At 41.2% G+C, this 16,594-nt stretch overlaps 2 protein-coding genes across 2 annotated transcripts; one reads left to right on the forward strand and one right to left on the reverse strand.

The window, feature by feature from the left end:
• Nucleotides 1-845: 845 nt before the first annotated feature.
• adgrg4a (adhesion G protein-coupled receptor G4a) lies at nt 846-12,279 on the reverse strand (the record flags this gene model as incomplete). The annotated part of the gene is made up of 28 exons (XM_079167543.1): nt 846-1,479; nt 1,603-1,704; nt 2,143-2,423; nt 2,707-2,812; nt 3,249-3,517; nt 3,717-3,838; nt 4,137-4,240; nt 4,454-4,499; nt 4,589-4,726; nt 5,378-5,530; nt 5,672-5,837; nt 5,941-6,157; nt 6,334-6,440; nt 7,131-7,260; nt 7,550-7,692; nt 7,778-7,800; nt 7,957-7,984; nt 8,074-8,141; nt 8,223-8,308; nt 9,004-9,087; nt 9,234-9,293; nt 9,794-9,942; nt 10,068-10,105; nt 10,361-10,415; nt 10,741-10,799; nt 10,881-10,975; nt 11,294-11,923; nt 12,210-12,279. The coding sequence occupies 28 exons, from the start codon at nt 12,277-12,279 to the stop codon at nt 1,331-1,333; spliced, it is 3,678 nt and encodes a 1,225-aa protein (XP_079023669.1). The 3' UTR covers nt 846-1,330.
• A 1,832-nt stretch (nt 12,280-14,111) lies between these two features.
• LOC306702051 (uncharacterized protein) lies at nt 14,112-16,586 on the forward strand (the record flags this gene model as incomplete). The annotated part of the gene is made up of 10 exons (XM_079167544.1): nt 14,112-14,159; nt 14,483-14,596; nt 14,711-14,889; nt 14,981-15,096; nt 15,210-15,260; nt 15,342-15,452; nt 15,575-15,689; nt 15,781-15,928; nt 16,194-16,233; nt 16,318-16,586. The coding sequence occupies 10 exons, from the start codon at nt 14,112-14,114 to the stop codon at nt 16,584-16,586; spliced, it is 1,191 nt and encodes a 396-aa protein (XP_079023670.1).
• Between the last annotated feature and the right edge of the window lie 8 nt (nt 16,587-16,594).

Below are 16,594 nucleotides of genomic sequence, written 5' to 3' on the forward strand. Positions count from 1 at the left end.
TTGCTTCAAGGTACCAGTAGCTGGGATGGGATATGAGGCCTTAGTTGAAGGAACGGTGAGCAACTGTTGAGGTGACTGTGTTCGAGGATAGTATGTAATAGTATATATGCTTTAAAATAAGCAGGTTTTTTTGTGATGTCGAGATGTGGGCATGGTTGATGTCCAGGTTCCTGTGGGGACCCTGTGTATCTTTCAGCGTCCCTGGGTCCTGGATCAAGAAGGTTGGAGGCAGCTGGCCACAGCCTTCGTCTATCAGACCCGCCCCATCCTGAGGGAGAGCGGGCTTCTTCCCCCCTGACACACCTGCTGCGCTGCACGGAATGTCTGGCAGCAGTATTGCTAGAATTGAACTGGCGGCACGTTTTTGCCTGCCGGCATTCACTGTGAGAATGCTCATTTTTGTTGCAAATTGAAATGTCCTGGCCTTTGTGGAATAAAGGACTTTGTTTGCCTGAGTTTTCATGATCATTTGGTTTTACAGCCAGACCATAACAGTGGTCTGTGATACATAAACTAGTTGTTTGCTCATGGTGTAGATGTTCTATGTTAGCAAATTATGATCTTGTTACAGTTGCAGCATTATTTCATACACTATTTCAATAGGATAAGTCAGTCCACAAATTAAAAATGTGCTTAATGTCTTACTTTAGTTTACAGTCGAGAACAATCAGTGGAGCTCTTGACGGGTTGAAATCTGCACAGAGAAAAAGCAATCTTCAGACGCCCACAAAACGTACATTCATATTTGACTATCATTGATATGAAGTATACCTTTAAAACATGTCTTCAGAGGAAACATCATAAGCAGGGAAACTTTAAAGGTGAAAAGAAGAAGCTGACTGGTCTTACATATGACAAAAAAACAGTCATGAGTATAATTTATTATGTATTAATAGTTACTGTTTACAGATACTGCCTTTGCCATTACATTCACGTTACATTTACACGGACAACTCTTATAACTGCTTCCTATGCAACATTTACTTTAGCGTACATATTACTTTACTATTACAAGTTTTACAAACACTGAATATTTGTTTCTGTGATTCAACTGTAGAGTGAAAGTAGTGCTGTAAACCTTGAAGGTAAACTCTAGATTAAATATGCACTTTTCAGAGCACACGTCATTACTGGACTTTGAACTGACATTTCATTTCATTATAATTTTCATGGCTGATCATGGTGCAGGAGTGTCCACGGACCGTGTGTATCCCACTGATCCTTTCCCTAACTAACCCATAACAGACACGAAGCTGTTCTATTTTCTGCTGTGAGTGTTAGTGCATGTTGGAGGGTCGAGATGTACAGAATGGCACACACAGAGGCCCGCTCACGCCCCCTGGTGGTGGTTTGGTGTTGATCCGGTGGAGGAGTCGGAGACCTTTCTGATGGTGGAAGTGTCGTCAGAAGCGACTGAGTCAGAGTTAATGAGATGATTCTTATTGCAGCGACCGCCCATTGTCACAGAGCGGCTCCCGTCTGAACACACAGGGGACGAGAAGGAAAAGGTTTTTCATCAACCATCTTGAAAATAGCACGCCCTTAACCATCTGGCCGTTGTTCTGCAATAAGTCCTAAGTCCACACACAATATGTAGCCTACCTGAGTAATCACTGAGTCTGAAACGTCCGCAGCACAAGTGGATTCTCCACTGTTTCCTCACGTTTTCTTTCATCAAACAGTGGAAGAAAAAGACAAAGAATCCTGTAAAAAATAATAAGAGCAGACATATGAGACAATTGTGAAATAATACAACATGATACAGACATAGTAGTATTTTTGTTTTTTTATTTCTCTTAGCACTTTTGTTTTATTTCATATAGTTTCATTTTATCTTTAACTGTATTCTTAAAAGTGCTCTTCTGTTCACATGTATGTAACGTCTCAAAAAATAAACATCAAAGCAAAATTACGAAATCATTTTAAAACCAAGAAGATTGTGAATTTCCCCACTGCGGGACTAATAAAGGATTATCTTATCTTATCTTATTTTAAGATCAATTGCAAAGTGCATGGGGTAAATGCAAAATAAAACACATGCTGAGTTTAGGCGGGAAAAGAAATCTGAATAACAGGTGTTGAAAAATGACTCGCTCCTCTGTAGCTAATAATACTTAACACCAGCTACAGCTCATATTTTACCCTGCAAGGAGTTGAAGATGCAGAACAGGTACATCAAGACCACTTTGCCTGGCCCAAATGAAAAAAAGCCCATCGACCAGGTCAGGCCTAACAGGACCGTGAGACTGGCCACCGCCCTCAAGTCATGCAAAGAGCTGCGGCTGTTTGTTGACCGCTTATTGGAACTCATCTGTCTGATCTGGATCAGAACCACGATGAATACAAAGGTGTTGCACAACACGATCAGAAGGACAAATGCCACCACGGTTACGTAGAAGAAGACGTCATTCTGCAGCCAGCAGCTGGAGGGAGGGAGAGGGATAATCATCATGTCATTTACTTCAGGATAAATGTCATCAATGACATTGCTTTCGGTGTGTTCGACACTGCAGAGATTGGGATTCATTGCTTGTTTGTTGTTGTTGTTTTGTGCAGTTTTCTGATCCTCAACAATTAATTCATAATCTCATCAACGTTCATCAGGCTCCCATCTCACAGTTTTCCTCACACAATTTAGACATGATGCTCCCATGACTCACACGGATTCACCCCGGCTGCAACGACAGACCAGCGCTTGTCACTTACAATTGGTCAGTGGACTGAAGCATCACTGCAGACTCTTCAGGCACAGCGCTGCCGTAGGCGTCTTTATCTATGGCCAGCACCAAGCTGACTATGACCAGAGGAATACCTGTAAGAACACATACAATCCTAATTATTAAATTATAAATAGCTGACATTACCAAACCATAGTGTTTAACTCCTTAGTAAGGCTTTTATTTTTTGATTATTATTTTTTGATTAATTGAGTCTTGTTGTCAAGTCGAGGATATATTTCAACATATAAGGCGAATACAGTTTGTAATAATAAATGAGCGATGAATACATATTTAATTGGGTGTAAATGGAACTAATTCATTCAAGGACATCCCTATTTTAGGTAAATTTCCAGGACACGTCTTGGAAATTATATATAAAATTACAGATTTGCAAAATAAAGTGTTACCAACTAAACCCCCAGCTGCTTGACCCAAACAAATCCAAACCCACTCCTGGACCCTATCAGCCAATCAAAGCCAACTGGACCTTTCCAACTACAGTGAGCAACACTTTGAGTTCTGTCTTACCCCATCCCACAGCACAGAACTTCAGGATGTAGGAGGGAACGTAGATGTTGAAGACCTTGACCAGTGCGAAGTACATATGCACGGCCTCCAGGCCCATCCAGGTGAAAGAAGCCAGCAGGAAGTAGTGCAGCGTTGCAGCAGTGGCAATGCACAGACTGTAGTTGGAGAAGGATGAGAGCCAGGAGTCCAGAAGGAAGAGCATGCACAACCCCAGCAGGGCAGCTGACAGGTTGATGAGAATCTTAGATGGGTAGTCGCGACGCAGCTTCCTAATGTGTACGAGAGTGACAGACACCGGGAACAACTCAGATCTCACCGTGATCTTAGGCATGTGCAAATAGGAAACAAATTGATGTTAACACAATCTGCTATGAAGCAGCATTGCAGTTATTGCAGCAAAGATGGTCTTTATAATATAAACCTTGATGCAACGTGATTACTGTGTTGGTGTCCCTCAGGGTGACTCACTCAAAAGCAAGGTAGGTGAGAAGAGTGATGCCCAGAAAGATGGAGGATATACCACAACCAAGATATGAGATCACTGTCAGAATCTGGCTGTCAGCGTCACTGATGGGTGTTCTGGATACATCCTGAAACACAATGCACCAACTGTATGTTTACATGTTGTTTGCTTATATTTAAAGTCCCCTAGTGGTAGCACCAACACAGACACAGTGGGAAGCAGATGTTCCAGCTCTTAAAACTCATCCCTTTATATTTATTTGAATGACATAATTAAAATTCACACATTGTGGTGTTAACATCAGCTTCCTGCATCATTGGCAGAAATATATGTCAGCAGTCCGCTACTGGCCAGATTGCACACAGTATGTTGTGGGAGTGGTTTGTTCCCTGGTTTGATTTATAAAAAGCAGACCAGTGACTCACCAGCAGCACAGCGAAATGTGTGAGGTGATCACAGAGACAGCTGGTCCGATTGGCAGAAATACTCCGGGTTTCACAACCTCTGCTGTTCCAACCGCCCCGCCCACCTGACACACACACACACACACACACACACACACACACACACACACACACACACACACACACATTTGATCACAGCAGCTTATCAGCAGACACACAGCTTCCTGCGTTAACGACTCTTTATTGATGTCACTGGTTCCTCAAAAGTTTCATGTGGCTGAATTACTGAAAATCATCTAAATCCAACTGTAAACATATAAAGTTCGATAAATAATTACCGTTTTTCAGGAAATCCCAAAACACACACTGAACCTTGTCTTCTGGCTGTAAAATACAGACAACATGGAGGTGACGGAGGTTTTAAGGTGAAATAGGAGCTCTTCTTCTCACTGATAAACTGAATTCATTCTCACTTGTTTGGGAGTTCGATGGCGGAGGGTCACCACCACTCGATCCTTCAGGTTGTTGATACGGCTGTTATTGACGCTGGCCGATACTACAAAGGAATTCAATGTACAGCTGCTCTGTGTTGCATTGGTTGTGTGCGGGTCCTTTTAAAAAAAATAAAATGGTTGTTACACAAGAGGCAGGACAAGGATAAGCTCAGTGGTCAATCAAATGTGCTACAGTGAGAGAGAGCAGATTTGTCATACTATGTTGATTGTTTTAATCTTTAAATAGTGAGACAATTGAATTAGTTTAGTGCCACTTTTATTTTATTGTTGTTTCTTGAAGGAATAGTTTGACATTTATGCTTTTGTCGTTAAATGAGATGAATGACACCACTTTAAAGTTTGTACAGTAAATATGAAGCTACAGCCATCAGCCGGCTTAGCTTAGCTTAGCACAAAGACTGGAACCAGGGGGAAACAGCTAGCCAAGTTCAGTTCAAAATCTTCTACAGCTCACAGATAAAGACACACCACAAATGGCTAGCCGTTTCCACCTGTTACCAGCATTAATGCTAAGCTAACCATAACCACGGGTGTGGTGTCAATCTCTCGTTTAATTCTGCGCGACAGCAAATAAGCGTATTTCCCAAAATGTCATAACTGTGAGCATTATGTGGTCTGCAGGAAATATTTCAATATTTTTTCAGCATCTGAAAATAAAAGAAGAAGAAGAAAAAAAGGAAAAACAACAACAACCAAATAAAAGGAAAACAACTAGATTGCAAATAGTAACAAGAGAAGATTTAATACCTGAAAAAGGTCATCCGTTCCATAGAACTGAAACTGGACACGAGTTGTATTTCTTTCTCCAGAAGGGAAGAAGTTGTGGAGTTCAGAGGGCAAAGAGATAGTTGCATTCGTGTCAGGGAGCAGTCCACTCACAAAGCTGTGGTTGAAAAAAATCTGTGGAAAAACAAGGTATTTCTAATCACCCGTCAACCTCAACACGCCGTGTCAGACTTCCAACTCTTTGTCTTTTTATTAAGACTGTTTCCAGGACATTAGTGTCACAAAAATCAGGTGGAACCATTTCCAGCGTCTTACCTCTGGATTCAGATTAGAAGAATCATAGGACACACCAAAGGTAAGGCCACTGAATTCGTTTTGATCTACGTTGACCATGGACAGGGCCAACGACGGGGCTGATACACTGATAGATCCATCTTGGAAATCCATATTGTTCCCCAGTCTGTCTGTCAGGTTAAGGAGACTTTCCCAAAGACAAAAGAAAAACCAGATTGATTAACAAGAAAGTAAGATTAGAAAATATAAGATTTAGAAGGAATATGTATTTCTGTAAAATCTCAACTTACATGCTAGCCAGTGGAGCGACGTAAGTTTTGGAAAGCAGGATGTCTGCAACAATATTGACGATATCGGCACCAATCGCAGGTTTGATGCTGCTGATGTGAACCACTTCACTGAGCTTCTCCACGACCGTATCCAGCTCGGAGGACGAGAGCTCTGCACTGTCACCTAACTGAACATCTACAAGGTCCTGAATCATTTCCACAACCTCAGCCGCGTTACCTAGAAATCAGTAATGTCATTCATGTTTTTTGCTGTGTTTTCGGGCAGGTTATTCTGCTTTATTTAGATGAAAGGATAAAGAATAAACAAGAGGGGAAATGTTTTGTTCCCAAGTATCTTTTAAAATCATATCATGTAAACTAACCAGCCTGTGTGTGTGTGACTGATCCTCTTACCAGTGGTGACAGTGATATTGTCAAGGTCTGATATGATCACAAGCGGTTTGCAGTTTTTCATATTGGGTTTAGTCCAGCTGGTCGTGTCAGTGTCAATGTCTAACTTACTGAAGAGAATCAGAGGAGACAGAAACAACAGAGGCAGAAGACATCAGATATTATTTCTGGTAAATTTCTGATTGTTTTAATTAAACTTCACTGTCAGTCAAAAGGGTTATAAAAAAATTATTAAAAGCACATGTCCACCGCTGATGATTGTGTTTTAGTCTTAAAAGCGTCAACGGTTTCACTCAGAGACCATAAAACTGATTACCCGTATTGTCCCTCGAGTAATATTTATATTAAATGTGTCAGAGATAATGTCAGAAGATTGAAGCCCTTCATTACACTAATAATTCCCTTCTAGGAAATTGTTTTCTTGTCTCGCTGAGCTGTCTCTATGGAAACAGTCTGTTGCAACAACGATGAAAAGGATTTACAAGTAAATAGAGAACTATACAAAAATAAAATCCCACAAGATCAATATTGGCTCAGATAACTCTGGTGTGAATAAACCCGTGAACATTATTACTTGTTGCCTCTATTGTAAATCACTATGTGCTTTATTATTGTGTAAAAAGACGTTTATAATACTCCACTGTACAATGTCAGCCAATAATATATTAAATAATGATGTACGGCATGATGATTGTTTAAGATTAGTCTTTTGGCAGATTTTTGGCATGTGCTTAGTTGGAGATATTGTCTTGATTTCATTGTCTCTGGTCAAATATGAAATCCTGGATGAATGGTCTTACCAGAGCCTGAAGCCTCTCTTTAATTTTGGCTTTTTGCATCCTATCGTTTGGTTGACTTGTGGAAACACTTCAGGCCAAATGTATTGTCCGTAGATTGTTGAAGTAGTTTCTTCCAAACAGTTTGCTGGCACTGAAAAATAATATATACATAATGTTAAATCGTATTTCATAACTAAACACATCTTTGCTTGTGTTAGGAAATCCAGCTTTTATAATAATAATACAACTTTATTTATAACGCGCTTCTCAGTAAAAAAGTGCCTTACATATAATTAAAACATTTCAGGACTTCAGGCAAATGAAAGCAGTCAAATAAACAAAGACCTGGAGCATAAATTATTAAAAGGCCTTTTAAGTTTTGGGAGCTGATTTAACAGATTTCACTGATTCTTCAGCCTCACACCTTCAGGCAAGCTTACCTATGTGTTTGATCGCCAAATCCATAGTTTGAATAGTAATGGAGTCATCTTTATACCCTGATATCAAGGCAGCATTAATTAAAGTGAGAATTTCTGCCACGCTGTTTTTGTTGTATTCTTGAACATGGAAGGTGCAGTAATATCTGCAGACGAAACAAATACGATTAGTGGCAAAAAAAAAACAGTAAGCTTTTTGCACCATTATTCCTCTCTTTTTTGGTCACCTACTGTTTTGGTTGGCCGTGGAAAATCTGACAAAAGGAAACCAGAGAGATGTTGCAATGTAAATATCAGTAGCTGCAGTGGTAATACATATTATTCAAAGGATTAAACTATAAAATGATGCCATTTATACCATTTTTGGCTTGTCTTTTTCTCTATGCTATTAAAATGAAGTGCACACTCACCATCAGTCCATTGTGCTGCTCCATGTTCCTATGAATATTAGAGATAATGAATATGTCAACTCTTTTATACCACACATATTAAGCACTCACTAACTAAATAAATTCAATGGGTCCCACCTGCCAACGTTCTCCTTTATGATGAGATTCAGCACAATCATGCTGCCATTCTCCAGCTGTTCTTTCACCTTTTGCCAAAAGAGAATACTTCAATGTCCACAAAATTCCTTTTAGACAGCTTTTCAAGTTGAGTTATGCAAGTCTCTTACCCATTTCTTAATACTATCCTCTGGTTTTGTCGGGCTGCCGTGCATACTTAAAGTCAAATTAACTCTGAAGAATGTGTCTGGTTTGACTGCAGGAGAGAAAAGACAGCAGATAACACAGCAGTGCATCTCTAAAGTGCTAAACATTATAGAGAAGCACACACGTGTTGTTCTTTCTAAGAAGCATTTGTCTTTTGTCCTGCCCCCACTACTGTTTATTCTCTACACCAATGACTGTACTGTACAGGTAGCAAGTAAATAAAGTATTAAAGTACCAATATACCTGAAAAGAGGCTTTGATGTGCACAATCAGGCAGTATGCAACAAGGTCTGTACATTCTGCTGAGGTTGAATATTGACAGAGATCCATCAAAGCAAAACCAGACAATCGTGTCTTAAAGGACTTTGTCTGGGATTCATGTTCCATAAATAAGTTGCAAACAGTTAAAGTGTTTCTCCATCTCACCTGCAATAAGCACTCTTAATTCTAATACAACAATAAATGGTTGCCCGCAGGGCTTAGCACTTTACTTTCTCAACATTCTTATTGTTTCCTGCTTTTATCACATAATTGTTCTCTCTTTTACGTACATGATCAGCACTTTTAAAGTTTTCAAATGTCTTTGTCGTGTTTTTATTGTATACCCTTCATGCTTTTATGTTTTAACGCTGCCGGCAAAAATACATTCTCTCTTATAAGGTAGTAAAGATCTGAACTGAAGAAGAAACAAGAATGAAGAAGACGAGACAAACACGATTCGTCTGAGTTGTTTAGAGAACTGACCGGCAGTCTCGTTGTGATCTAGAGGATCTCCTGTCGTTGACGTGTTAGAGGGTCGAGCTGGCAGACTTTGAGTTGGAGCTGTTTCTGTGAAGGAAACATGACAGCATAAAGAGATTGTCTTGCACCTGTATAAAAAAAAACCCCGAAATGACTGCTATCACACCATGATTCCATGTTGCTGCAAACCAGCAGTAATATTCATGGGCATTGTTTTATTCTTGCATGCTTACCTGGTGTAGGTGTACCAGAGCTGACGGTTGGCAGTGGTACTGACACTGCAGGGAGTAACTCTTAAAGAGACAAAATAAATCATTAATTAAAAAAGCTTAAAGAGGGAACATTAAAAAGAAGAACTCAAATTAAAAGTAACATGAAGTCTGACGGAAATCAAATTATGGAAATGTGAAGTTTTATAATGAAACACAGAAATGATGTCTCTGGTTTTAATGTATCTCTGCAGGTGTGCAATATTTCTTTTATTAGTGTGTATCTATGCAGCATCCTTTTAATTCAGTCACTTAACAATCACAGTGAAAGTGCATGGTACATTTAATCACTTTAATGGATTTGTTAATATTCACGCATCAAGTGAACGTTTCCAGTTTAACAAAAATAAGAAACGTAACATACGTCATACAATTATTAACGTAAATATTCTTCCGGCAGAAACGGTCAACTTCATGTGACATGAACATACATCCTTTTTCAAGATAATGGTCGTATAATCCGGGTTTGGTTAATGTTTGACTGACGCAGTATATACGAGAGGACTATAGAGAACTGTACGAACCCACAGGGAGTATGCTGATGCTGTTAGGGTCTGCTGTCAGGTTGAAGAAGTCGTAAGAGAAGGTCGAACTCAGCAACGCGGCAATGTTTGCCTGAACCACTTCTACATTGGCAGCAGGATCCACGTTGACGTAGACTTCAGAGCTGAAACTTGGGATTTATCACATCGACAAGGTTTAAATCTGCACATTTGGAGAATCTTTCATGCACATCGTGCCATGCGGCCCTCATATATAGTGTATTATAAAGATTTTCATGTCTTGAGTTTATCTCACCACTTGTCACAGGCGGAGTTTGACAACGCTGTTGATCGCTGAAAAACAAAGTTTTCACGTCTTTATTAAAAGGTTGTACCATTGTACTTACTTACACACAACTGATTGTCTTTCATAAAATGACAGCCACGTTTCCTCTGAACTCAGCTCAATGCTCACATACGTCATTCATTTCCTCGGAAAATGACATTGTCTCAATAAAGAAAAAAGCCTGTTCTCTAATCAGCGTGTCTTTGAGGATATTGCTGTTTCCTTCTGTGGAAAATGAAACGGAGGACTTAACTGTGGTGTACCTGAGATTGTTGTGTAGGTAGAGCAGCAAAATTATTAACCACATGGCAGGTACGGCTGTATTGGAACACAGATAACAGAAATTACAGACAGGAATGTTGTCCAAGATTGCCGCTATGATCACGGTTTATATTTAGACTTACCAATACACACACACACGCACACGCACACACACACACACACACACACAGATATGCTGTCTTATTAATGAGAAACCAGCTGGCAGTGGTGAAAAGTTATTCAACACATTTACAGGTATAAGGACTGTACTTTCAAATTTGAGCTGAATCTTTATAATGCAGTATTGCTACTTTGATGATCTGAATACTTCCTCCACCGCTGCCAGCTGAGGGGAGTGTTTTGCTAATAAAAGTTGCATTACCTTGGGGATGACAAAAGGATGTTGTGGACTGAAATGTTGTGAGGGAAGATGCTCTCCAACTGATAAGAGATGAGAGCGAAGATGAGTTAAATCAAATCTGACTTGTTTGTTTAAAGTCATTAGTCAAATGTTCTTCATACCCAGTTTCTTGTGACTTCCTGCAGTGAGATGAAACAATTTCCAGGCTGCGTAGAGTGAACCATGAACCACATGTTGATTTTATAGAGTGACCATGCTAGAAAATAAAAACAAAAGGGCTGCTTTAAAATATGAAATATTTCAAATGGAAACTTTTAAACCTGTCAACAGGTTAATGAACCAGTAACTGTTCAACTGCTGTGTGGTTTACCTTGTGTTTGACCTTAAACTGTAGTTACTGAACAGCAAAGTGTATTGTACTGCCCACTCTTTCAACTCTCACCTGCAGTAGATTAACTTGCAGTGAGAATAGGTGAGGGAGCCCTGGGACTAATTCACTCTTTAAAATCTACACACCTCAAACTGCATGACCATGAAAAGCAAACAAAAAGGTCAGAGGTCATACTATATTTACCACATTGTAGGTCATTGTCAGGCTCGGGTTGACAGTTGTGTTGCCACTGACGCAGGTCCCACCTCACCACGTCTCCATCCGCACAGCTCTGCCCCCTCAGCTCCTCAGCGCTCCATTCTCTGGCCCACATCCTGAACAGACCGATCTCACCGAGCAGATCCTTCCCAGTCTGCTGCTGCACCTCCCCAATGGTGTTTATATAATGAGACACCCCCAGAGTGAGGGAGCCGTTTGGGGCCAGTCGCTGGGGTAGGATGGGGTTCACAGAGGTCTCGTACTTACTGGTTCCATTGATGTAGATCCGCAGCCTGCGAGCTCGGCCAGACCAGGTGAAACACACAGAGTGCCATTCATGCAATTTCAAATCTCTTTCCAAGCTGTGTTTTTCTCCAAACAGCCAGACGGACAGATTTGTACCTGAGCCCCCGAGTCCCAGCTGTGTGTCTCCTCCCCCTGGTGCTTTGTAGTCAAAGCCTGTCCACGCTGGTGTGGTGTGGGTGCGTTGTAAAAGCATGCATGCACTCAGCTCCTCGAGGGCTGGTAACACAGCTTCTGGTTGTAGCTGCCACAGACACGGACGACCCTTGAACGACAGCTTCTTACCCCACAGGCTGGTGCTGGCAGAGGAAGCTGCAAAGACACGTAGGTGGGAAAGACACAGGTATATAAAGAATACCATGAGGATGTATATCCCCACCCGAAAAGAAGGAGCCTGACAAAGCATATTGTACGCCATCAAAGCAATCCATTATTCTCAATCGTTCCACAATGAAAAAAAAACGTCAACAATAAAAACACAAGACAATTGAAGGCATTGTAAGTGGTGCTACCATACACACTCTTTGTATTAACAGCTATTACTCGATGTGCGATCTTGTCAAGTGCTTTAAAATCGTTTAATTGGTCTGAATCTTACTTGAGGCCAGAAGCTGCGTACACAGACAGATTAGAGTCAAGAGACAAGACAGGCTTCTGACGGAGTTCATGACAGCAAACAAGAAACCTTTCGTCGGTCAAATGGTCAAATCTGCTGAAAGGTGACAACAAGATTAAAACAACAGTTTTAATTTGCATTCACCTTGAAGTAATACAACAATTAGCATCGTATCGCCATGCGGCTGAAAACATAACTGAGACTTACCGTGGTCATCTCCTTCAAATCTGACGTTTGAGCTGTTTAGTGAGAAATTAAACAACCAATGTCAGCTCATGAGAAGCTGGCTGAGCCACGAGTCTGCTGGCAAGCGTCACTTCATTTCTCTATAAGAAGACCTCCACACCCGCTCCCTAGTTCCCTGAGTTACTCATTAATCGCCACCAATAAACATAACTAACAAGCACGATAAGCTTACAATCACGACGTTATTCGACCTTTGCAAATGTGAATTTGAAAACCCTCCCGTTAACGCACTCAAGTCATTTTTGTTCAGTGTGAATGCTCCTAGTTTTAGGTTTCAGAGAGTCCAGTGGCTCAGTGAGGGTTGGTAGTAATTATCATAACAAGGCTTAAAGCAGGACGTTGAGAAATACTTCACACACACCCTTGTTTGTGTAGATGTTGATGACACGGATGTACCATAACTGTCTCATTATCAAAATGGCTTGTCTCATTTCATAACGCACCTTTAAATCTGGGGTCGCTGTGTAAGATTCTGAGAACTGATTCTTATTGTCGGTAATGTTCACGGCGGCGAAAAGCTAAAGATGACATGATTTGGCATGTAAACAGAAAACATCATCTGCAAAGGTTGCGTCTGCAAATGCTGGATATGAAAAGATAATCTTTTTAGGTTCAATTTGTTCGTGGTTATGACTGAGTCAACATGTGTGTGTGTGTGTGTTTGCTATATGTCAGGTCAGCAAACAGTCAAAGTAATAGTCTTCCTCTAATCTTGTGCTTTACAATTATCTTCAATTGATAACTGCTCAAAGAAATCTAATTGGCTTTTCTGTGTGACATATGATGGCCATCATGACTGCCTTGCTCTCATCTGTACAGACCGGAAAGTAAAGAAAGTCCAGAGTTCAGCTTTCCTTTAAGTCCAAACAAGTCAAACAACTGATGTATGTCAATATCTCCTCTTTCTTTACTCCCATAATATCCTGTCAGGGGCGTGAAATGTAACGATATGTTTTTCTTGTCGGTTTTATGGCTCCGTGCTACCACAATGTGGTCAAACAGTATATTGCAACTGAATGATTGTGTCTGTTTGGGAACTCTTTTATGATTCTTGGGTCTCACCTTATTTCAGCCTGCAAACACACACACACATACACACACACACACACACACGCACACACACACACACACACAAAGTCTCTTTATGGGAAACACATTTGTACACAACAAGGGTCTCATTCATACATTCTTATTTCCTTCCCTCCTCCTCGGCTCTCTGTCTGAGAGGCCAGGTCCAGAACTAGCGGGTTCCCCAGAGGAAATACGAGAAGACCAGGTGTGACGTGAGGTGGTGGGGGACCTGAAAGGCTCGCATTCATTGGTTGATCGTCTGGTTGGGAACCTCTCCTGCGTCATCAGTGATGTAGAGTGAGGGGCATTCCCAACGATTTTTTTCCCACCACTACACCTCTGCTGAATGTGGAGCAGCTGCAAATTAGTCAATAGTCCCTGAGAGGTGCACTGCTTATCGAACTATATGGAGCAGTACGTTTTCTTTGCTTTTCTCTAGTAGCCTCTGAGAATGAGAATGTTTTTGGTATCAGCTATCTTTTATATGTGTTATTTTGCATCTATTTTTTAGTGTTACGGTGTCCGTGTAGGAGGGCAGAGGGGTAACATCCTCCTTAGAGAAGGACCATGAACAGTTTTCCAATGGAGGCTTGTCTCTCTGCTTCTCTGCTCATGGTAAGTCTGACCTTCAAGCAATTTCCTTTTACAGATTTTTTAAACTTTGACTCTCTAGTCCCAGATTAACATCATATATATATATATATATATATATACTGTATATACTGTATATATATACTATATAAACACCACCAAAGAAGCTAGTTTTCATAAAAACAAGTACTTTTAATTTCATATTTTGCTGGTAATGTTTCTCTCTTTTTACTTCAGTAACCTTACTTTGAATGAAGAACTTTATTTTGTAGTATTACCACTTCTACTTTGGTAAACGCTCTGAATATTTCTACCACTGCTGATATTTTAAAGGTGTGTTTCCTCAGGTTTGGTGCGTGCGGGTGCACTCCGAGCCCAGCTGCGACCAGACAGAGTTCTTACACACTAACGCCACCTGTGTTTCATGCCCTGTATGTGGGCCAGGAGAACAGCTCTCAGAGGTAACGCACATTACACATTACAATGACGGCACACCATCTTTTCTCCCCTTTCTCTCCCCTTCTTTTACCAGCCATGCTACTTGACTCCAAGTCTATAACGCACATCATTCTCAGGACTGTGGTTTTGGAGATGGCGGTGAAGGCGTCTGCATTCTGTGTGGAGAAGGGACGTTCAGCGCAGATACAGGGGTTGCTCCCTGCATGCGATGCATCCAGTGCAATCTGCTGAACCGCCTGAAGAAGACAGCGTGCTCACCCACCAGAGATGCCCAGTGTGGTCGGTGCCTCCCAGGGTGAGTTACACCTGCAGCACCAGCCTAAACACCAGTACACCTGATCAGTGCTAGCATTGTTTTTTGTGTATGAATGTGGTTGTGTGCGCAGGTATTATGAACTCAGGAGCATGACTGGGGAAGTGGAGCTGCCCTGTGTGCCTTGTTACAGACGTGACACAGTCCATAAAGAGTGTTTGCTGTTGACAGCTCACGGCTCTAAAGGAGGTAAAAACTAGAGATAAACCATAAAGACTGAATGATAATGTTAATACGCTTGTGTATTGACAGACCTTGAAAGTTATAAGTCAAAGAAAGTTATAACTGTTGTTCTCTGACAGACAGCGGGGTCACTGCACCCAGGGGGAATCTCAAAGAACCTAAAGAGAAGCGTGAGTAACCCTTCCGATTTTCTCAAACTACTTTTTCATTTGGACTCTTTTGACTTGTGTGATATTTCCTGTTTAATCAAGGAGTAAAAGAAGAAACGTTTTCGATGGTCCTGATTGGTTCAGCAACAGCTTCCTCAACTTTCCTCATTGCCCTGCTGCTTTGGGCCGTCCTTCTGGCTGCTGAGAGATTCAGTGAGTCAGACACTTGATGTTTGACATCTCTTCCTCCTTCGTTTGCTTGACTACTTTTTGATCACACACACACTTGTTGCAATATTCAGAGCAGGTTCCCGAGTACTGTCCTGGGCCTGAAGGACTGTCGTCTGTGGATGACCTTCAGTACACACCTTTGTACGGCGCCACGGAGAGAGCAGCCGAACAATCAGAAGCCCCTTCAGAGACCCTTATTCCTGCTCAAGATCCGCCAAGGTGCTTTGCTAAACACACACTGCCTCATCACTCATTCAATTGACCTCTTTCAGTCTCAATGAGATTATTTGTATTAATTTCATCCCTGCAGGGGCCCAAACTTGACAGGGAGCCATGACAATGAGGTGCATCCTACTTCTATTGTGATTAATGTCACCACCAACATTAAGCCCTCCGGTCAGAAAGAGGAGAACATCACGTGGGAGGAAAAGCAAAGACGCTGCTCTTCCATGGAGGAGGTACAGTGGTTTAACTTATTAAGAGTCAAGGTGCCATTTAGGCACAACTATGTGAGAGGGTTGTTTCGATGCACTCAAGAGTATCTTCACATTCCTGAAGCTTTAACTAGAAAATACTTTGCATTTTACTTGTAAATCATTTCATTTATTGTCATTGTTACATTTTTCGTTTAATTCGAACTGCTTCAGTACTAATACCCATTATGTTGAATGTATTTTGCTTTTATATAAATGACAATTGTCCTCTTTTCTATGTCAATATCAGATGGAGCAGAAACTTCAGACAATATGGGAAGTAGCTCAAGGTATGGTTGCTTTTCTTCAGTTAAAGTGAGTAATAAATAACAACGATAGTAATATAATAACAATAATGATGATGATCCGTCCAGGTCAGAGTATCGAGATGCTCGACTATGACTCAGTCCAGGACTTGTCCCTGCTGCTGGACTCTGCTGACAACAGGAACGTGTTGAGGAGACTGGGGCGGTCTTTAGGTATCCCGCCTCAGGTCAACGCTCATCTCCAAGGCTTCCAGGACCTCTTTCAGTACCTGCGCACCTCCACCTACACACTGCTGCCCCAGCTGGCCCAGGCTGCTGCACTCCTGCCTAATCCTCAAGTTGTTGCTACGATACACAGAGCTGTGGTGAACGAGTGACCACTTAA

The sequence above is a fragment of the Pholis gunnellus genome, assembly GCF_910591455.1.
Source record: "Pholis gunnellus genome assembly, chromosome: 10".
In the NCBI taxonomy this organism is placed as follows: Eukaryota; Metazoa; Chordata; class Actinopteri; order Perciformes; family Pholidae; genus Pholis; species Pholis gunnellus.